The sequence below is a fragment of the Aotus nancymaae genome, unplaced genomic scaffold (assembly GCF_030222135.1).
Source record: "Aotus nancymaae isolate 86718 unplaced genomic scaffold, 86718_ANA_hifiasm-v0.15.2.pri h1tg000131l, whole genome shotgun sequence".
Lineage (NCBI taxonomy): Eukaryota > Metazoa > Chordata > Mammalia > Primates > Aotidae > Aotus > Aotus nancymaae.
This window is the reverse complement of record NW_026988546.1, coordinates 1,380,828-1,403,151: the sequence shown is the minus strand read 5'-3', so window position 1 is coordinate 1,403,151 and position 22,324 is coordinate 1,380,828. Positions and strand designations below refer to the sequence as shown.

The following is a 22,324-nucleotide window of genomic DNA, read 5'->3' as shown; positions in this document are numbered from 1 at the left end:
TGTATCTGTATGCATCTGTGTGTGTTTCTGTGTGTAGTATCTGTGTGTCTCTGTGTTTGTGTGTCTATGGGTGTAACTGTATATATGTATATATATATCTGTGTGTGTGTGTCTGTGTGTGTGTCTATGGATGTGTATCTGTGTGTGCCTATGGGTGTGTTTCTGTGTGTGTCTCTGAGTATGTGTCCATCTGTGTGTGTCTCTGTGTGTGTGTCTCTGTGCATGTGTCTATGGATGTGTATCTGTGTGTGTGCCGATGGGTGTTTCTGTGTCTATGGTTGTATGTATCTCAGTGTGTCTATGGGTATATCTGTGTGTGTGTGTGTGTGTGTGTGTGTCTGTCTGTCTATGGATGTGTGTATGTATGTATGTATGTCTATGGGTGTATGTGGTACCTCTGTCTCTGTGTATGTGTCTGTGGGTGTATATATCTGTGTGTGTGTGTGTCTATGGGTGTGTGTATCTGCATGTGTGTTTCTGTGTGTAGTATCTCTGTGTGTGTCTGTGGGTGTATCTGTGTGTGTGTGTGTGGTATCTCTGTGTCTCTGTGAATGTGTCTATGGGTGTGTGTGATATCTCTGTGTGTGTCTCTCTATAGGCACGTGTATGTACCTGTATGTGTCAGAGTGTGTGTGTGTGTGTGTGTGTGTGTCTATGGGTGCATGTATCTGTGTCTCTCTGTGTGTGTGGTATCGCTTTTTGTGTGCATGGTATCTCTGTGTGTGTGTGTTTTATCTCTGTGTGTGTCTCTGTGTATGTGTGTGTATCTGTGTGTGGTATGTCTCTGTGTATGTGATCTCAAGGACTAAGAGACCTTTGAGGGGGCCCTTCAGCCATTCTAGAACTGAGGCAGCAAAGCTGGCCAGAAATTGGGCCCCAGCCAAGCAGAGCCACTGAGGTTGGGCAGCCCACATTGAGCAGGCGGGCGCCCGGTCACTGTGGGGAGGTTAATGCAGCTGCAGTGTGAAGGCTTAGGCGGCAGGTGGCAGCGTGACCCTCAGCCATGCCATGTTACCTGTAAGCCAGCAGAGCAGGGAGTTCCGCTTGCCAGGCGGACACCCAACCTGGACTGAAGGCACTGGAGCAAAAGAGAAGGTCAGTGATGGGTGCAGTCAGGAGACAGGACATGGAGTCACAGGCACAGGACAGAAGCAGACCTGATGGGGTCAGGCTGCTTTGGGCAGACGGGCCCAGTAGAGAAAGGGACATGGCTCTGATGGGAAGGGTGCTCAGGGCAGAGCCATGAGCCCTGTGTGGAGATGGGCAGAAACTGGTTGAGTGTGCCTAGTCATCTCCCCTCCCTTCCAGCCACATCAAGTGGGAACGGAGAGACTGGGTAGAGGGGCAGAACCCAGGCCCTGACCAGGCCTCTGAGACTTCACTGCATGAAGAGTGCCTGGGGGAAGCCTCCCGTGCCTGCCCGCCTGCCTTCTGAATGAGATTTCCTCAAGCTGAATGGGGTACAGGAAGTCCTCCCTGGGCCTGAGGTATCTGGCAGGGTCCAGCTGCTCAGAGCCCTGCTCTGGAGCCCTGTCTTTCCTGTGCCCAGGGAGCCTGCTGTGCCCCACTCATCTGGGGGAGGGGCCAAGAACACAGTAGATAAGCTGAGCAGGGTGTCAATATTCATGGGTGCCCTACCCCCATGCCCCTCTGGATCCTTTTTGTCAAAGGACAATGACAGGCACGGCACAGAGGTTCTCTGGGAGCTGTAGCACACATCCCACTGGTGTGGCCTGTTCTCCAGCACCAAAGTGGACTTTCTCTGTCTACACTGCAGCAACCCCCCCACTCCAGGACCAAAGGCCGGAGAGGAGCAAGGAGATGAGCTGGCAAGACCTGGGCCTGCAGGGCCTTGCCTGTGGGGCTCTGTGACAGCCTGAGCCACTCAGCATGGGAAAAGGCACCAGGGCGGCCAGAGTGGTGTGTCCCCAAACCTTCCATAACACCTCTCGGAGGGTGCCCAGTCTCCCCTCGCTTGTCTGTCCCCAAGGCCCTTTATTCCATTGGAGCTGACCTCTAACCAAAACCCAGTAGCCGCGTCCCCTGCAAAGCCAAACCCATCTGTAACCTGCCCTGGCAAACAGGCCCTGGCCTGGCTCCTCATCCCAGGGCACTTTGGATGCCTAGATTCCCTTCCTGTCCTCAGGAGCAGAGCCCTGGGCCTTCCTCCCCACAGGCCTCTTCCCCAGGCAGGCTGGTCTCCTAACACCTCTGGACATGCCCCCTGCTGCCTACAGGCTCTTGCTCTAAAATCCCTCTCTCCTCTCTTCCCCTCCAGCCTCTGGACCCTGTTCAAAGGTGCAGCTCCCTCTCCTCTTCCATGCCACCCGCTCCAGGCTCTGGCAGCTCCCGCCTCAGCAGCCTCCCTCTGCCCCAGCTGACTGTCTATGAGCTCTGGGGCCCGCACTCAGCTCTGGTGTTGGTCCATGGCCTAGCTGCAGGAGAGCCAGAGGGCAGCACAGACCCTGCCCAACAACTTACCAGAAGGGACTGAGGTCAAGGCCATAGTCCCATAGTAGGAGAAGGCACCCGTCTCAAACTTCATGTTCTCCTTCCCTGCCTCCACCTCCACCTTCCCCTGAAAGAACACAGGGCCGGGGTTAGAGACAGAGTGAGGGAGGAAACACAGGATGAGGCAGGAGGGGGAGTGAGGAACAAGGACAGTGGGGCTGGAGGAAGGGCCAGTACTGGAGCCCTGGAGAGCTCAGGGCCTGACCTGCGAGCAAGGGTAGCCTCTCAGGGAGAGGATGGCTGTGTAGGGCAGGCAGCAGGCTCCCCAGGCTGGGAAGCCACGTACCTCTGCAGCAGGTGGGAGAGAGGGCCTGAGGTGCGGGGGGCAGCTGTGGTGCCAGGGGGAGCAGGCAGCAGGCCCAGGACTGAGCGGACTCACCTGCAGGATGAGGATGAAGTAGTCGGCTGGCTTATTTCGGGTGTACAGATAATGGCGGGCATAGTACTTGTTGTGCTCGTCAAACTTGAGCTCCTGAATGACGTCTGGGTACTTGAGCAGCCGCAGCAGGATCTTCTCTGATATCAGGGAGGGACTAAACTGGGGGACCTCTGTAGGAGGAGAGAGACGAGACCTCACACAGGGCCGGCCAGGCGGCCCTGAAGTTTCATCACTGCTATGCCTCCACCCCAGCCACGGCAGCCGCACTGTGCTCGAAGGGCTCCCTCCCTGCTCGGCCCACCCTCAGTTCTGCACCTCCCTGGGCAAGGAGCACACTTGGTTTCTGACTGCTTGGACCCAAGGCTGCCTGCCTGCCCAGGCTTGAACAGTGGCTCCTGCAAGAACAGCATGTGACGTTGGGCAAATTACTCAACCCGTGTCTCAGTTTCCTCATCTGTAATATGGTGGTAAAAGCTTCACAGGGTGGTTGTGAGGGTGAATGGGATAGCATATGGACAGCGCTTAGTAAATGTGACTATAATTATTGCATCGGCATTAATATCCCACAGGAAAAATAATGGAGAGGGAATTACCACCCTTTAGCAAGTAAGGAGTGGGAAGAAAGATGAATTGGGTGGGAAGGGGACACAGTGGGCAGAGCAGGACCTGTTACCCAAGTCCCCAACAGAGCTTTGAATCAGGGCTGAAAAGAGAAAAATGTTTCTCAACTAGAGGTGAATTCCTGCGAGAACCAGCACACGTCTGCAGAGGGGAGGACCGGAGATATGAGAGCAGAGCTGGATGCAAGTTCCTCAGAGTGCGTGAGCACACAAGGGGTCTGGCCACACCTAGCAGGCCCACAGAAGAGGAAGGATCCCTTCTCCTTCCCATTCCATAAGCCCTGAAGGGCCTGGCCAGCCCAGGGGCCCACCTCAGTGGTTATTTTCTTTTTTGTTGTTTTTGAGACAGAATCTTGCTCTGTGGCCCAGGCTGAGTGCAGTGGTGCATTTACAACTCACTGCAGCTTCAAACTCCCGGGCTCAAGTGGTCCTCCCACCTCAGCCTCCTGAGTAGCTGGGACCACAGGCATGCAACTGTCCAAGTAGCTGGGACTACAGGTGGGCACTACCATGCCTGGCTTTTGTATTTTTTGTAGAGATGGGTTCTCGCTGTGTTGCTCAGACTGGTCTTGAATTCCTGGGCTCATGCAATCCTCCTGCTTTGGCCTCCCAAAGTGCTGAGATTATAGGTGTGAGCCATAGTGCCCAGTCATTATTTTCGAAACTATTAAATATAATAACTTGGATGCTTCCTAGAAGTTTGCAGCAGCAGCCAATTAATGGCAAACGAATTGGAGGGAGATCCCCAATGGTAGAGGAGACACCTGGCCCCTTCCAGGGTGGCTGTGTTGTCTCTGCACCCCTCACCTGCTGCAGCCCTCATGCTATGGGGGGGATGTAGCCAGAGAGCCAGGACTTCTTCCCCTGTGACTGTGCTTCCACCAAGACCAGAAGGTCCTCCTCACACTCCTACCTGTGGCCAGGAAGCGATGAGCAGCCAGGAGGAGCTGTGGGGAGATTTTCACTTTGAGCTCGTTATCTGCATCCTTGAAGGCAGAGAAGTCCCGCTTGTTCTTCTCAGACACCCGCTTCCGGCTTCGGTTGTCAGCTGCCGGAGGAAGTGTGGAACTGAGAACACAGCTCCCCGAGGACCCAGGAAGAGACTGGAACCCACCTGCAGCTCCTGCTCTCCAGCCCCTCATTCCATGCAGGAGCAGCAGGCTCTGGTTGGCAGGGTCCCAGGCTGACACCGAGGCACAGAGGCTGAGGGTGAAGGCAGCCTCCAGGCATTGCTCTCAGAAACCTGCTCCCTGCTCACCCTGGCCAGTGTAGGGCACCCAGCCACTGGGCCCCAGGGTGCCGGGCCCCCAGTGTCCCTAGCCCTTCAAGCTAGGGACACCAGATTTGGATGCAAGCAGGAAAGGGGTCCTGGGCCCTGCGGAGGGCTGCACTCACTGTACATGTCGGACTCGTCCAGGATCTCGGACTTGATGATCTCCTCGATCACGTCCTCCAGGGTGACCAGGCCCAGGACCTCATAGAAGGGGTCGCCCTCACCCTCGTTGTTCACCTTCTGCACGATGGCCAGGTGGGACTTCCCTGTGGGGACAATGCAGCAGGTCAGATGAGAGCCCAGGGGCCAGTCCTGAGACTCCCTCAACTAAAACATTAATTCTACACCTAGGGTCATAAGTCACCAGGTGGGGTCATGGTGGTTTTTCCCTTTTCCATCTTTCCTGATGTTTCTACTGCAAACAGACATTGCTTTTATGGAAAGGAAAACCAAAAGTAATTTTTTTTTTGAGATAGAGTCTCGCTCTGTCACTCAGGCTGGATTACAGAGGAGTGATCTGCAACCTCCGCCTCCTGGGTTCAAGTGATTCTCCTGCCTCAGCCTATTGAGTAGCTGGGATTATAGGTGCATGCCACCATGCCCTGGTAATTTTTTGTGTTTTTAGTAGAGACAGAGTTTCACCGTGTTAGCCAGGATGGTCTCAATCTCTTGACCTCGTGATCTGCCTGCCTCGCCTTCCCAAAGTGCTGGGATTACAAGCGTCAGCCACTGTGCCAAGTCCAAAAGTAATTCTTAGAAGCATTTCATTAAGGACTGCTTTTTCGTTTTTCTCTTTTTTTGCGGGGGAAGGATAGGGTCTTGGTCCGTCACCCAGGTTGGAGCACAGTGGTGCAATCATAGCTCACTGCAGCCTCCAACTTCTGGGCTCAAGAGATCCTCCCACCTCAGCCTTCTGAGTAGCTGAGACCACAGGCATGTGCCACCATGCCCAGCTAACTTTTATTTTTTGTAGAGGTGGGGTCTCGCTATGTTGCTCAGGCTAGTATCAAACTCCTGGGCTTAAGCAATCCTCCCGTCTCAGCCTCCCAAAGTGCTGGGAATACAGGCATGAGCTACCACGCCAGGCCAGGACTACTTGTTTAAATAGGATAAAAATGGCAACACCAAGCACAGTGGCTCATGCCTGTAATTCCAGCACCTTCAGGGGCTGAAGCAGGCAGATTGCTTGAGGCCAGGTTTGAGACCAGCCTGGCCAACATGGTGAAACTCCGTCTTAAAAATACAAAAATTAGCCGGGCGTGGTGGTACACACCTAGTCCCAGCTACTTGGGAGGCTGAGGCAGTAGAATTTCTTGAACCTGGGAGGCAGAGGTTGCAAGTGAGCTAAGATCGCACCACTGCACTATAGCCTGGGCAACAGAGTGAGACTCTGTCTCAAAAAAAAAAAAAAAAAAGACCCTTCCTGGTGCTTATCAGGGGCTTCTGGGACTCTTGGGAAGGGGAAAGACTCACACTGACAAGGCACAGAGAGGCCGAGCACTGTGATTAGGCGGAACAGAGACTGATTAGAGAGGGGCCACCCCCTCAACCCAAAGTGAGAGAAGGAGGCTGGGGTGGGACAGGACCCTCCACAGAAACCTTGTGGGGTGGTGGGTCTTCCCAGACCCCTTTTTGAAGGCTGTACCCTGCTCTTATGGCCCCAGCCCCAGCGCGTGGTAACAGTGGACAGTCAAGAAGGGCTGGGCCCACAGTCTAGGCGAATGAACCCTGTGTGCTGTACCCCACTCGCAGGAACACAGGTTTAGAGCAGCCTAAGAGAAAAAGTCCATGGAAATCTGTGAAGGTCAAGTCAGAGTCTCCTGCAGGGCTTCCCCTTCACAATCCAAGGGCCTCACTCTAAGGACTAAATAACTCATCCTCACCCGGGGCCTGTCAGGGTCGGGGGCTAGGGAAGGGATAGCATTAGGAGAAATACCTAATGTAGATGACAGGGTAATGGATGCAGCAAACCACTATGGCACGTGTATACCTATGTAACAAACCTGCACGTTCTGCACATGTACCCCAGAACTTAAAGTATAATAAGAAATAAAATAAAAAATAAAAAAAAGAACTCATCCTAAATACTCTCAGTAGAGGATGTTTTCCAGGTCTTTAAGGCCACAGAAAACCCCCCAGCCCAAGATGGGCTGTTCAGAACTCCTAAGGGCCTCTTAGGGAAAACAGAGAGAATGTGAGGTCTCATGACTAAAGCAAAAATTCTCACAATACACTCCATGTGATGGAGGAGTACTGTATTGTGAAAGTTTTTCACACACATATGTATTTCCCACTACAGGTTCTGGTCAAAAAAAGTTTAGCGCCTTGTTAGACAGAGCCATGGGTGGACTCAATTGGAAATTCCCCAGTATCTTCCTAGAGATGAGCCAACAAGTTCAAGAGATCTATGAGGCCTCTAGCAGAGCGGCCGCGGGCCAGGCACAGACCCCGGGATCCATTCCCAGGCCTCAGTGCCTGCTGAAGTCTGTCCATGCAGGAGAGCCCTCGAGAAATAAAGTGCCTGGAAGGGCCTGGGCATCCAGATAAACGACGTCACCACTTGGGGATGGGAATTAAAGGAAGGCAGCTTTGGCAGGCTGAGGATCCCTTATCCCTCACTGGGGACCAGAAATGTTTTAGATTTCAGATTTTTTTTTGATTTTGGAATATTTGCAGAATACATGCCATTAAGCATCCCAAATCTGAAAATCTGAACTATGAAATGCTCCAATGAGCATTTCTTTTGAGCATCATGTTGGTACTCAGAACATTTTGGATTTTGGAGCATTTGGGATTTGGGATTTTTGGATTCAGGATGCTCAACCTGTACCCCCTTCCAGATGGGCACCCTCTAAAAAGCCTGGTGGTTCCCAGTTATGGCAAAGGATAGGGAAGACAAACAGGCCCTCACTTCTATTTGGTTGGTGGCCAGGTAAAAGGGCACAACATTTCAGGGGGCCAATTGGTCAGGATGTTACAAAATCAAGGGTTCCTAACCTTGGACTTGGAAGTTCCACTTCTAAGAACTTGCCTTAGGGTTCTTCACAAAAGACACAAGAGAAGGGGGCTTTTAGCAACTTTTAATAGCCCCAAACCAGAAACAACCTAAAGCGATAGCAACAGGGCACAGAGACTCAGCAGGGGCCACAGCCACCCAAGGGAGAACACGGCGGAGGCGGCTGAATGAAGTGCAGAATGAAATCCAAGACACGCTATTAGTGAAAGAGCAAATCACGGAACAGAATGCATGCAGCCATCTGCCTGCACAGAAACAATGGGAGTGTGTGGGCTTGAACTGTCCTGGAAACCTCCAGAAGCAGTAAGAGTGGTCGCCTCTGGGGGCATTTGGAGTTTGGGGAGGAGGCTATTACACCTCTCTCTATACCCTTCTATACTGTTATATTTGATGGGCATGTTTTACTTTTATAATAAAAAAAAAAAAACTGAGACAAAACTAAGGGGAAAACAAAATTAAGGAGAACAAAGGGAAACTGGTGAGAGTCTCTAGGGTGGACAAGGGCCCTCTGTGCCTTCCACTTCCACAGATCGAGCCCCATGGAATGGGGGTATGTCCTTTGACAAGGTTCAGTGAGCAGAACCTTGTTCAGACCCCCAAAGCCAGAAAACAACCTCCCCACTACATTCTATCCCTAATTACTCCACAGGCTCAGACCAAATCCTGATCAATGAAAGGTTCCTTCACAGAGAAAGGCTGGTGGCCTCTCTGTCTCTTTTTTTTTTTTTGAGACAGAGTCTCCCTCTGTCGCCCAGGCTGCAGTGCAGTGGTGCAATCTCAGCTCACTGAAACCTTTACCTCCTGGGTTTAAGCGATTCTCCTGCCTCAGCCTCCTAAGTAGCTTGGTGTGCACCACCACACCTGGCTAATTTTGCATTTTTAGTAGAGACAGGTTTTCACCATGTTGGCCAGGCTGGTCTCAAACTCCTGACCTCAAGTGATCTGACTGCCTCAGTCTCCCAGGGTGCTAGGATTACAAGCATGAGCCGCCACGCCCGGCCTGCCAGCCTCTCTTAAAGAGGAAACAGCCTTCCTGAGGATGAAATGAGCTGATTCCCTGAGCAGGGTCTTGACGTCACTTTCAGCCCCCACCTCCTCTCTGAGGCCCCTTGGTGGGATCCACTGCTGTGTATGTGCACCCTCGGGTGGCAGCCAGCTGCACAACTGGCACCTTGTAGGTGGCAGCCCTGGGCTCTGTGTACACATTCACCACTGCTCTGCAAGCTGAGCTTTGAGCACTGGCTGATAGTTGGCCAACTGGAGTCCCACACAGAGGTTCCAGCCTAAGGGGCCACTTGGTTACCCTCTGCAGAGTGAGCTTTGGGCCTCTGTGCTGTTTTTGCCTTTGTCTAATTTGTCTGTCCAGAGGGGACAGCTTTTTGTCCTCATAGAGTCTTCCCTCCCTGGGCCAGAGAATCTCTGGTCAAGGTCACCAATGACCTCCCATGGTGGAGTGTTATTCTCAGATGACCTGCTGACCAACAGTCACTCCCTCCTTTCCCCTGGAAACCCTTCCTGCCCAGGGCTTCCAGGACATAGCCCCTCCCAGTGCTCCTGATCTCAGGGGTCACTGCTTCTCCCTGACCCCTTAATGCTGGAGACACTCAGGACTCAGTCGGTGCCCCTGGTCTCTTGCCTAGCAACTTCAAATATAAGTGTACAAGTGTCCCAAATAAATCTCTGCAGCCCTGTGCTCTCCTGTGCCCTCCAGATTCCTCTATCCAAGTGCTGCCTAACGTCAGTAATACCTTGAAATTAACACAGCCAAAACCCAGCTCGTGCCCATCCCCCAATACTCCTGTCTCCTTTCAAGGCAGCTCCGTCCTAGTTATCAGGCCCAAGGAGCAGTAAGCCCGACCTCCTCTTTTTTCTTTTTTTTTTTTTTTTTTTTTTGAGATGTAGTCTTGCTTGTCGCCCAGACTGGAGTGCAGTGGCGCGATCTCGGCTCTCTGCAACCTTCCCCTAGAGGCTTCAAGTGATTCTCCTGCCTCAGCCTACCGAGTAGCTAGGATTACAGGCACCTGCCACCAGCCCAGCTAATTTTTTGTATTTTTTAGTACAAAATTTTTAGATGGAGTTTCACCAGGTTGGCCAGACTGGTCACGAACTCCTGACCTTGGGAGATCCACCCGCCTCAGCCTCCCAAAGTGCTGGGATTACAGGGGTGAGCTACCACACCCAGCCCCCACAGCACCCGGCCCCTTCTCTCTTTGTGCCTCTACATCCATTTGGCAGGAGAAGAAAAGTAACCAGTGAGGGGAAGGGGAGTGAGAGAGGGGAAGAGGAAGGGAGGCTGAAGACAGAAAGAAGTATTTTTTAGATTTTAGTGGAAGTTTCTGTACTTCAGAAATTACTGCTAAATGATTTAACATCTAAAATAAGCAGATCAATTTAGTACTTATATTAGGATTCTCACTACATACATTCTAATAAAATTGTATCTTGTGCGTGTGTGTGTTTTTGAGACAGCGTTTCACTCTGTCGCCCAGGCTGGAGTGCAGTGGCATGATGTCAGCTCACTGCAACCTCCACCTCCCGGGTTCCAGTGATTCTCCCACCCCAGACTCCTGAGTAGCTGGGATTACAGGCATGTGCCACCACATCCGGCTAATTTTTTGTATTTTTAGTAGAGATGCGGTTTCATCATGTTGGCTAGGCTAGTCTAGTGCTCCTGATCTCGAGTGTTCTGTCCACCTTGGCCTCTGAAAGTGCTGAGATTTCAGGCGTGAGTCACAATGCCTGGCCCATAAAGTTATATTTTAATGAGCTACCTTATGTTATAATTGGTGTCCATTCAATTGGCTGATTAGATTCTGGGGGTGCCGTCGGCCGAGTGCAGTGGCACATGCCTGTAATCCTGGCACTTAGGGAGGCTGAGGCAGGTGGATCACCTGAGATCAGGAGTTGGGAGACCAGCCTGGCCAACATGGCAAAATCCCATCTCTACTAAAAATACAAAAAATTAGCTGGGTGTGGTAGCAAGCGCCTGTAATCCCAGCTAGTCAGGAGGCTGAGGCAGAAGAATCGTTTGAACCCGGAAGGCAGAGATGACGCCACTGAACTCCAGCCTGGGCCACAGAGTGAGACTCCGTCACAAAAAAAAAAAAAAAAAAATTAAGAGAATACATCTACAACTGAAAATCCATTTTTCAAAGTAGTCCTTAGTCAATGAAAAATGACTAAGGAAATACAGCAAAATGTTAATACTTGGTTGAGTCATATAAAATTACTGATATTCAATTATTTTTTACTAAAACCAGCAATTCATATGGCTTAATCTATGTATAGGGGATTCAGGATGGTTTCTGTTTTCTTTTTATACTTTCCTATACAAAAATTCCAAAATTTTCATAATTAATAGTATTAATTTCTTTCTTTCTTTTTTTTTTTTTTTTGAGGTGGAGTCTCACTCTGTTGCCCAAGCTGGAGTGTAGTGGCGTGATCTCAGCTCACTACAACCTCCACCTCCCGGATTCAAGCAATTCTCCTGCCTCGGCCTCCCGAGTAGTTGGGATTACAGGCGTGCACCACCATGCCCAGCCAATTTTTGTATTTTAATTTTTTTTTTTTTTTTGAGACAGAGTCTCACTGTGTCGTTCAGGCTGGAGTGCAGTGGCACGATCTCGGCTCACTGCTGCAACCTCCGCCTCCCCAGTTCAAGCAATTCTCCTCTCTCAGTCTCTTGAGTAGCTGAGACTACAGGCACACACCCCCATGCCCAGCTAATTTTTGTATTTTTAGTAGAGACAGGGTTTCACCATATTGGTCAGGCTGGTCTGGAACTCCTGACCTCGGGTGATCCACCCATCTCAGCCTCCCAAAGTGCTGGGATTATAGGCGTGAGCCACTGTGCCCGGCTGGATTTTTGTATTTTTAGTAGAGATGGGGTTTTACCATGTTGCCCAGGCTGGCCTTGAACTCCTGACCTCAAGTGATCTGCTCGCCTTAGCCTCCCAAAGTGCTGGGATTACAGGCGTGAGCCACCATCCCTGGCCAATAGTATTAATTTCATAATCAGAAAAAAAAATCCATTAAAGTAACTTAAAAAAAATTCTAAAAAATTCTTCCTCTAGGACTTCAGGGTTCCTGAGCCTTCTCAACCACCTTTCAAGCACTGCTATAAAGACAGACCCAGAAAGAAGGTGCCTGGCACCCTGGCTGTCCCCGCTGTCTCCTCTAGGCTTCGCCTGGTGGCATGCTTGACTACTCTGCCCTTTACCAACTTCTGTCCAGTAGCAGCCAGGTGGGACCATGCCCTCCACAGTCAGAAAACAGCACATGAGGCCTTCAGAAACCCTGGAGGGCTGGGCAGACGGCAGGTGCCAGCCTCAGCCTCCCTCAGGGCTCCCTTGCAGCTGGCACAGGGGCAAGGAATGAGAGGATCCCAGCCCTGCCTGAGTCGCTCACAGCTCTTCCTGCTCCCCAGCCTTCATGTCACACCTCTTTATCCTTCTGCCCTGGACTCAAACATCAGCCCTGGGTGCCCCTGTTAGCTCTCAGGGCCCTGGCCCCCAATCAGTTTCTTCCTTTCACAGCTCTGTGCCGTCGGCTGACCAGCGTCCATCTCCCACTGACCAGGCTGCAGCGAGGCTTCAGCAAGGCTTGAGTTATGCCCTTGTTTGCCATGCCACCCCAACCCCTCCCACCGTGCCTGGCACAGCAGGTGCTCCACACCCCTGCTGGATACAGAAAGGATGGCCCCACCCTGCACAATGCCCATTTTAGCAAACTGCTATGTCCTCCTTCCCCGCCCTCCATAAAAAAGACTTTACAGTCCCTCAAAGCCCTTAAGAAAAACATATTACTAGGTGCCATGTTACAAAGTCCACAGGGGCCCTGAGAGGGCCCTACTCACCACCTCCAGTTGCCTTTTCTCATGGGGAAAAGCCAGGGGCCCCAGAGCAGACTAGGGATTTCCACCACCAAAGAGGGAGTCCTCTGAATCTTACTCTCCTGGGAAGGTCCAGCCTCTGAGATCCCAGGGGTCCAGGATGGCCCCACGCTCTCAGGCCCTCCCATGGGAGGTGAGGGCCTGGCTGACTGGAAGACACAGGCTTGGGCCCTGGGTCCACACCTGCAGATGGCTGAGCACCCTGATTTCCTGGTGATCCTCTGCTCTTTCCTCCCTTCACCCAAGCTCCCAGAGGATTAAGCTGGCTATTAATAGTGCTGACCTCAACCACCGGGGTGAGTGGCAGCCAGCCTAGCAAGAAGGCAGAGCCAGGGCAGGAGAGGAGCCAGCCAGAGTGACAAGCCTCTGTCCTCCAGCCTCAGGGAGGGCAGCTAGGCTCATCCATAATCCTAAGCAGGGCTCATCTATGTTGCTCCCTTCCTCCCAGAGATGCAGCTGGCAGTAAGGGCGGTCAGTCCAGGCAAAGGCAGAAGACCAGAAGGCTGAGGTAGCCCAGCAGGCAGGCTATACACTCTACACTTGCTGGGCTCTGAGACACAGTGAGACCCTGTCTCCAAAAAAAAAATAACTATGATTAAAACAGTGCAGTACCGGGCTGGGTGCAGTGGCTCATGCCTGTAATCCCAGCACTTTGGAAGGTCAAAACGGGCAGATTGCTTGAGGTCAGGAGTTTGAGACCAGCCTGGCCAACATGACGAAACCCCTGTTTCTACTAAAAATACAAAAATTAGTTAGGTGTGGTGGCACAGGCCTGTAGTCCCAGCTACTCAGCAGGCTGAGGCAGGAGAATCACTTGAACCTAGGAGGCAAAAGTTGTAGTGAGCTAAGATCGTGCCACTGTACTCCAGCCTGGGTGACACAGCAAGACTCCGTCCCCAAAAATAAACAAACAACAACAACAAAAACAGTCAGTACTGAAGAGCACAATGGACAGAATTATTTATTTTAAATTCTTTTAGACAGGGTCTCATTCTGTTACCCAGGCTGCAGTATAGTGGCATGATCACAGCTCACTGCAGCTTCGACTTCCTGGGCTCAAGTAAACCTCCCACCTCAGCCTCCCAAGTAGCTGTGACTACAGGTGCATGTCACCAAGCTCAGCTAATTTTTTTTTAATTTTTGGTAGAGATGAGGTCTCATTATGCTGCCCAAGCTGATCTCGAACTCCTAGGCTCAAGCGATCCTCCTGCCTTGGCCTCCCAAAATGCTGGGACTGCAAACATGAGCCACCATGCCTGGCTATGGACAGAAATAAACTCCAACAAATTGGGAATACTGTATATATATATATATATATATATATATATATATAATAAATCTGGTATTTTAAATCAGTGGCGAAAAGAGAAATTATTCAATGAAAGGTACTAGGCTAACTGGTCCAAAGTCACTGTTTTATACAACACTTATAAATCTATAAGAAAAACCATTATCTTAATTTTAAATAGAAATACAATAAATACAAACAAAATCTAAGGAAATAAAAATTTGCAAAATAAAGTCATTTTTTACCCATCATATTAGCCAAGATTTCAGAGATTGGTACTCTCAGTTTTGGCAAAACTACTCACCAGTGTTAGAAGTTCAATTTTTTTCTTCAGAAATTTGGCAGTATGTGCCAAAATGTAAACTATGCAAGACCTTGGACTCTGCCATTTCTCCCAATCCTAGGAAGTGACCTTAATACAAAGGAAACACCCAGGCCAGCATGCAAGGTGTGCCCAGGAGGGCCCGCCAATATTGCTTATAACAATATTGCAGGGCTTTTTAAAAGGCTGATTCAGACATAAATTTATCTCAAGAGATGGTGATTCACCATTTGTGTAAAGCAAAAAGTTCCAAAACAGTAGAGTAGGACGGACTGCTGGTTTCCTTCACTTTTGCTTAATGTATTTTATACTCAACATCTGCTACTTTCACTCTTATAATTAGAAACTATTTTCATATTGGGGAAAAGCAATATAGTTTGTACTTGGTAGAAGAAAATACACCAAAATATCCACATTTTGGATGGTGGGAGAAGAGTTTTGTTTTGTTTTGAGACAGTCTTAGTCTGTCATCCAGGATGGAGTGCAGTGGCACAATCCTGGCTCACTACAACCTCTGCCTCCCAGGTTCAAGTGATTCTCCTGCCTCAGCCTCCCAAGTAGCTGGCATTACAGGCGCCTGCCACCACACCCAGCTAATTTTTTGTATTTTTAGTAGAGACGGGGTTTCCACCATGTTGGCCAGGTTAGTCTCCAACTCCTGACTTCAAGTGATCCGCCTACCTTGGCCTCCTAAAGTGCTGAGATTACAGGCGTGAGCCACCTCGCTTGCCCAAGTGACTTTCATTTCTTAATCATTTTCCACTTTTCTAAAAGTTTCTATACTACTTTTTAACAACTTTTAAGTTAAGAAATACAATATGCACCTTTCCACACCTTGCTTTTTGCACTCAGATGTCATTGGAGCACAGAGCTCCATTTGCTTCATCTGTGGGGTGTTCCACTGGCTGTATGTGCCAGGATGGATTAAACCTTCTCCCTCCTAACAGTAGACACAGACGACTGCCAATCTTTCTTCTACTGCAAACAATGCTGCAACATAAATCCCCATATGTTCATCATTCAACCCATGTGTGATTACAATATGTTGAGAATTTTCTTGTTAATTGGCGAAAAAAAAATACAGCCAAAAGGTTCCTGCCTTGGTAAATTTGGCAGAAATCTCCCAGTTGTTTTCCCCATCAGGGGCCCCCGTTTACACTCTCATCAGCAGAAATCATATTCATTAGTTCTTGATTTGTTCCTCAATGCCCAGCAAAAGGCTAAACATACAGCAGGTACTCCATCAATAAAATATCAATAAATACCATTGATGAAAACTCTGCATTGGGACTGAATACATGTATTTTCTGTTGTTATTTTACATTTTATTTTATTATTTTATTTTGTTTTGTTTTGTTTTGCTTTGTTTTATTTTTTTGAGATGGAGTCTTGCTCTGTTGCCCAGGCTGGAGGGCAGTGGCATGATCGCAACTCACTGCAACCTCCACCTCCTGGGTTCAAGTGATTCTCCTGCCTTAGCCTCCCAAGTAGCTGGGATTACAGGTGCCCACCACCATGCCCGGCTAATTTTTGTATTTTCAGTAGAGACAGGGTTTCACCATGTTGGCCCAGCTGGCCTTGAACTCCTGACCTCAAGTGATCCACCTGCCTTGGCCTCCCAAAGTTCTGGGATTACAGGCATGAGCCACTGTGCCCGGCCTACTTTATTTTCAGATATGGGGTCTTGCTATGTTGGCAGGCTAGTCTCAAACTCTTGGGCTCAATTGACCCTTTTGCCTCAGCCTCCCAAAGTGCTGGGATTACAACTGTGAGTCATTGTATTCAGCTGGTTACGTTTTTTTGTTTTGTTTTGTTTTGTTTTGTTTTGAGACGGAGTCTCGCTCTGTCGCCCAGGCTGGAATGCAACAGTGCACTCTTGACTCACCGCAACCTCTGCCTCCTGGGTTCAAGCAATTCTCTTGCCTTAGCCTCCCAAGTAGCTGGGATTACAGGGGTGCACCGCCAAGCCCAGCTAATTTTTTTGTATTTTTTTAAAGTAGAGACCGAATTTCACCATGTTGGTCAGGCTAGTCTCAAACCCCTGACTTCGTGATCCTCCTGCTTCAGCCTCCCAAAGTGCTGGGATTACAGGAGTGAGCCACCGCACCCTGCTCCTTGTTACGTTTTTAAAAGGAAAGAAATGAAGATAAAAGAGAAGAAAGACAAAGGGAAAACAACAGAGTGAAGCATAATAAAGAAGGTGACAGAAGGTGGCCACACGGAAGAGTGGCCAATGGAAATGCAGGTGCTGTGGCCCCCTTGCCAAAAATATAGACAGGATCTGCACGTCATTGACAGAATCCCTCGAGACGTTCCCAGCCACTCAAGCAAGACGACACAACACAGCCAAACACCTGCACAGACTCGAGACAGAATAGAGTCTCCAAAGGAGGTGCTCGCCCCAGGCTCTGTTTACACTTACTTTCCAATCCAAAATCAACACATTTAGCTTTTGTTCACATACAGACAGTGGGCCTGATGAGCACTGCATGTCACCGCACACTCCTGCTCCAGCAAACGGAGGTGAACTGCAGGTGAGGTGTGCTCAGTTACACAGATTTATAGGCTAGGGTGAGTACAGTACTTTTAAGCAAATAAACCCTCACCAAATGGACAGTGGCTTAACAAGCAAAGCAATGGCAGATTGAGGGCATGAAGCAAGTGCAAGCTGGCTAGAAAGGCCAGAGCAGACCTTCTCCTTCTGAGCCTTTGTCAACCACAGCATGGGGAAAAATAATAGCATCTAGCTAGGGCTGATGAGTGGTTGGCCAAAGTGATTCCAAATTGTTAAGAAAATGATTTGAGGCCAGGTGCGGTGGCTCAAGCCTGTAGTCCCAGCACTTTGAGAGGCTGAGGTGGGCAGATCACAGGGTCAGGAGTTCGAGACAAGCCAGGCCAACATGGTGAAACTCCGTCTAAAATACAAAAAATACAAAAATTAGCCAGGCGTGATGGTGGGCGCCTGTAATCCCAGCTACTTGGGAGGCTGAGGCAGGAGAATCACTTGAACCCGGGAGGCGGAGGTTGCAGTGAGCTGAGACTCAGTGAGCTGAGACGCCACTGCACTCCAGCCTGGGCAACAGAGCGAGACACTGCCTCAAAAGAAAAAAGAAAACAATTTGAAATAGACTTACAGCCACTGTCATTAATGATGAGTCCTACTATAAGTGTATGTGGTGCTTTGAAATAACACAGGGTATGCTAGAGATAATACGAAAAAACTATTAGCAAAATATTTAAAAATAAGAGTTATTTTATCTTTACTTTTTTTTTTTTTTTTTTTTTGAGATGGAGTCTTGCTCCATCACCCAGGCTGGAGTACAATGGCGAGATCTCGGCTCACTGCAACCTCTGCCTCCCGGGTTCAAGTGATTCTCCTGCCTCAGCCTCCCTGAATAGCTGGCATTACAGGCTCCCGCCACCACACACAGCTAATTTTTGTATTTTTAGTAGAGATGGGTGTTTCACCATGTTGGCCAGGCTGGTTTTGAACCGCTGACCTCAGGTGATCTCCCCACATCAGCTTCCCAAAGTGCTGGGATTACAGGCTCACGTGAGCCACCGCGCCCAGCCTATCTTTACTTTTTTTTTTTTTTTTAAGACATGGTTTCACCATGTTGGTCAGGCTGGTCTTGAACTCCCAACCTCAGGTGATAGCCCGCCTTGGCCTCCAAAATGCTTGGATTACAGGCATGAGCCACCACACCCAGCCTCTTTACTTTTTAAAAATTATTTTTGTCTTTTTTTAGAAACAGGATCTCGCTCTGTTGCCCAGGCTGGACAGCAGTGGTGCGATCATAGCTTACTGTAGCCTAGAGTTCCTGGGTTCTAATAATCCTCCCACCTCAGCCTCCAGAATAGCTGGAACTACAGGCACGTGCTACCATGCCCAGCTAATTTTTGTGTATGTGTGTGTTTTTTTTTTTTTTTTTTTTTTTGAGACAAGGTCTCATTCTGTGGCTCAGGCTGGAGGCAGTGACACGACCACAGCTCACTGCAGCCTCGGCCTCCTGGACTCCACTGATCCTCCTATGGATCTTCCCACCTCAGCCTCCCAGTAGCTTCGACTACAGGCCATCATGCCTGGCTAACTTTCATATTTTTTGTAGAGATGGGATTTTGCTGTGTTGCCCAGGCTTGTCTCAAACTCTGGGGCTACAGGAATCTTCCTGCCTCAGCCTCTCAAAGTGCTGGGATTACAGTGTGAGCCACCACACCCGGACTTCGGTTTTACTTCTTCAAATTTTTTGTGTGTTGATTCTCTAATACATGTACTAGTACAACAACACACATATATAATTTTTGAATGAATGGAGGCAGGCACAAACTAAAAAGAAAAATGGTTTTAAAATAGAGGCAAGATGAAAAAAGCTTGGAGAGCTCCCTTTAGAATATCCCCATAAAGGCTGGGCATGGTGGCTCATGCCTGTAATCCCAGCACTTTGGGAGGCCGAGGCAGATCATCTGAGGTCAGAAGTTCGAGACTAGCCTGGCCAACATGGTGAAATCCTGTCTCTACTAAAAACACAAAAATTAGCTGGGCATGATGGTGCCCACCTATAATCCCAGCCACTTGGGAGGCTGAGGCATGAGAATCGCTTGAACCCAGAAGGCAGAGGTTGCAGTGAGCCGAGACCATGCCACCAAACTGCAACCTGGGCGACAAAAGCCAGACTCTATGGCGAAAAAAAAAAAAAAAAAAAAAAAAAGAATAGCCCCATAAAGATGGCTGTGCCTCAGCTGCCTCTTCACACAGGACATGGTCTGCCTCCCCCTGCCACCAACCTGTCAGGGTGACTATGTTCCCAGGAAAGTGTTGCCCTATATCTACTGCCAATCCCACTCTTCCTAGGAGAGAGCTAGGGCCCAGAGTAGTCATGCCCAGGGTCATGTCACAGGGAGTGATCAGGCAGGGATACAGAAATGGGACTTCTGCTACAGATAGCCTTCTTCCTTTAACACAAGTCCACAGTGGGTGAAGCTACTGACAAACTGACGATGGGGACTCTAAGACTGGCCCCTCACCCTGGGGACAGGTCTTCATGCCTCTGATTTTCCATTTAGTTAGTAGTCTCTAGTTTTTTAAGCTTTTACTATGGAAAATATCAAGCATCTACAAAAGTAAAGATAAGGCTGGGCACAGTGGCTCACGCCTGTAATCCCTGCACTTTGGGAGGCCAAGGTAGGTGGATCACTTGAGGTCAGGAGTTCGAGACCAGACTGGCCAATATAGTGAAACCCCATTTCTACTAAAAATATTTTAAAAATTAGCCAGGCGTGGCAGTGCATGCCTGTAATCCCAGCTACTAGGGAGGCTGAGGCAGGAGAATTGCTTGAACCTGGGAGGTGGAGGTTGCAGTGAGCTGAGATCATGCCATTGCACTCCACCCTGGGCAACAAGAGCAAAACTCCATCTCAAAAAAAAAAAAAAAGAGAGAGAGAGAGAATAATAATCTAATTAGATCCTCACCTAACAACACCTCCTCATGGCCAGCCTTGATTCCTCTCTACTCCCACTTGCTCTACTTGCTGATTTTGAAGCAAAGCCCAGATTTTATGTGTAAACATGTACACATTTTACCTGCAAATATTTAATATTTCAACATGTATCTCTAAAAGACATGAACTTTTTTTTCTTTTTTTGAGACAAGGTCTTGCTGTCACCCAGGCAAGAGTGCAATGGCACAATCCTAGCTCACTGCAACCTCGACCTGCTGGGTTCAAGTGATTTTCCCAGCTCAGCCTCCTGAGCAGCTGAGGCAACAGGCATCAGCCACTGCACCCAGCTAATTTTATTTTATTTTATTTTTGTAAAGACAGAGTTTTTTTCTGATATTGGTAACAAAAGTGGAAGGAAGAAAATTAAGATTGCTTATAATCCTGCCTTCCAAAGATAACTACTGTTAACTGTATATTTTCTTTGGTGTTTTAAAATGAGTATACGTACATAAAATATTTCTACTACAAATTGGATCACATATATAGTTTTGTACCCTGCTTTTTAAATTCTTCACATATTTTTGTATTTTCCCATGTCACTAAAAAGTATTATAAAAAATGGAATGGCTTCATAATACGTCATTGTACAGATGCATACACAATCCCTGTCCACATTGGGCTCTTAAATTGTGCCTTCTCCCCGTTTTTGCCATATGAAAATCCTTGTGTATAAATATATGTAACTATATCTCCATGTCCTTAAGATAGGAGTCAAAGAAAGGGTTTTGTTTAAGTTTCTGAAGTTCTCTAATAAGTCAGTTCAGACTTAATGCTTCCTGAAAGACACAGTCAGGACAGTTAGGAAATCAGGCATCAAGAGACTGAAAACGGCAGGTTTCAGAAGCCAGGGCTGTCAGAAAACCAGGAGAAAAACAAGGAACTTGAGCCATCTGCTGAAGAAAAAGAACATGAAGTGGAGAGAGGAGTGAACCGTGTCCTGCCCAGATTCTGGTCCCTGGGAGCAGGATCTCTCCATGGCCAGGAGGTGCAGAGGGTCCCAGCAGCCCTATCAGCACCATAGGCCTCCTTTTGAGTTCAGACCCTTCCAGCAAAAAGCTTCTTCCTTTGCACCCAGTCTGTATTCTCAGAAGCCCCTTGGGCCTTTTCTCCTGAAACTGCAGAGCTGGAAGCATGGCTCATAGCCATCTGGGCCCTACCCTAGCATCCCCTACCCAAGGTGGAGGGGAAGACCCTTCCCCGGTATACCTTTTCTCAATTGCTTATAGAGATGCACAGCTCACTCACTGCCTTGTGAGGCTTCATTCTTTGAACCTTTTTGGCAACCAGCTAATAATCCACAGGCAAATCAACCTAAAAGTGGGATCATTGATTTTTTTATTTCTGATTTTTAAAATAGAGAATGAGTCTCACTATGTTGACCAGGCTGGTCTTGAACTCCTGACCCCAAGAGATCCTCCTGCATTGACCTCTCAAAGTGGTAGGATTACATGAGTGAGCCACTATTCTCAGCCTGGACCACTATTAATGAGCCCCCAGGTCCCATGTTAGTCCTAAAGACTTCACATATATTCTGCTAAACACTTTGCTGAAATACATCTATTCTGGGACTAGCTTTCCATTGAACTAACCTAGTAATCCTACCCTTCTCAACACACAAAAAAGAAATGAAAATTAGCTTGTTTTCCCCTTAGTAAACCCCAGTTGGTTCCTGGTAATCATATACTGTTTCCAAATGTTTACAAACTACTAAAATAATTCCAAAGAATCATTGATATCAAAGAGCGAGAAAAACTACAGCAACAGTTGATGTGATGCCAGAAGCTGATGCTGGTTGTTAAATGTAGGAACAGAAGGGGATGAAGAGGACAAGAATATTACTTGCTCACTATCAAACAATTATTTTTCCTGCCATTAAAGCAAAAAAAAATGACATGTACATGTCATGTTAAACTTCCCTCAGTTTAACAGCGGGAAAACAATTATAGACTCATGTTTCATGAACATAAATGCCAAAACTCTGTTTGTTTGTTTATTTTAAAGACAGTATCTCACTCTGTCACCCAGGCTAGAGTGCAGTGGTGCAATCCCAGCTCACTGCAACCTCTGCCTGCTGGGCTTAAACGATCCCCCCACCTCAGCCTCCCAAGTAGCTGGGACTACAGGCTCATGCCACCACGCCAGGCTAATTTTTGTATTTTTTGTAGAGACGGGGTTTCACCATGTTACCCAGTCTGGTCTGAAACTTCTGGGCTCAAGCAATCTGCTCATCTCAGCCTCCTAAAGTGCTGGAATTACAGGCATGAGCCATCGCACCTGGCTGATGACAAAATCCTAAATAAAAATATTAGCAAATCAAATACAGTGGTGTATAAATAGAATAATTTCACTGTTAGTTCTACTCCAGTTACATAAGAAATTTGGGATTAACATTCAAAAATCAATCAGTTTATTTCAGAATAAAGAAAATAGGTTATTCAGTCACCTCAACAGATGCAAAAAAGAGCATCTGGCAAAAGTTAACATCATAAAAATTCTCAACAAGCTAGGGGGAGAAGGGAACTTCC

At 48.5% G+C, this 22,324-nt stretch overlaps 1 protein-coding gene across 2 annotated transcripts in view; it reads right to left on the bottom strand.

The window, feature by feature from the left end:
- CNNM4 (cyclin and CBS domain divalent metal cation transport mediator 4) overlaps positions 1 to 22,324 on the bottom strand; it is a 59,040-nt gene that overhangs the window by 8,421 nt on the left and 28,295 nt on the right. Inside the window, exons 2-6 of one of the 2 annotated variants that reach the window (XM_012436800.2) lie at positions 4,906 to 5,049; positions 4,424 to 4,558; positions 2,891 to 3,060; positions 2,482 to 2,578; positions 1,016 to 1,078 (exon numbers count right to left, since the gene is read on the bottom strand). In XM_012436800.2, the coding sequence (XP_012292223.1) occupies positions 1,016 to 1,078; positions 2,482 to 2,578; positions 2,891 to 3,060; positions 4,424 to 4,558; positions 4,906 to 5,049 (609 nt within the window). The remainder of the gene's footprint in view (positions 1 to 1,015; positions 1,079 to 2,481; positions 2,579 to 2,890; positions 3,061 to 4,423; positions 4,559 to 4,905; positions 5,050 to 22,324) is intronic. The other variant, XM_012436801.2, reaches the window with a different exon arrangement.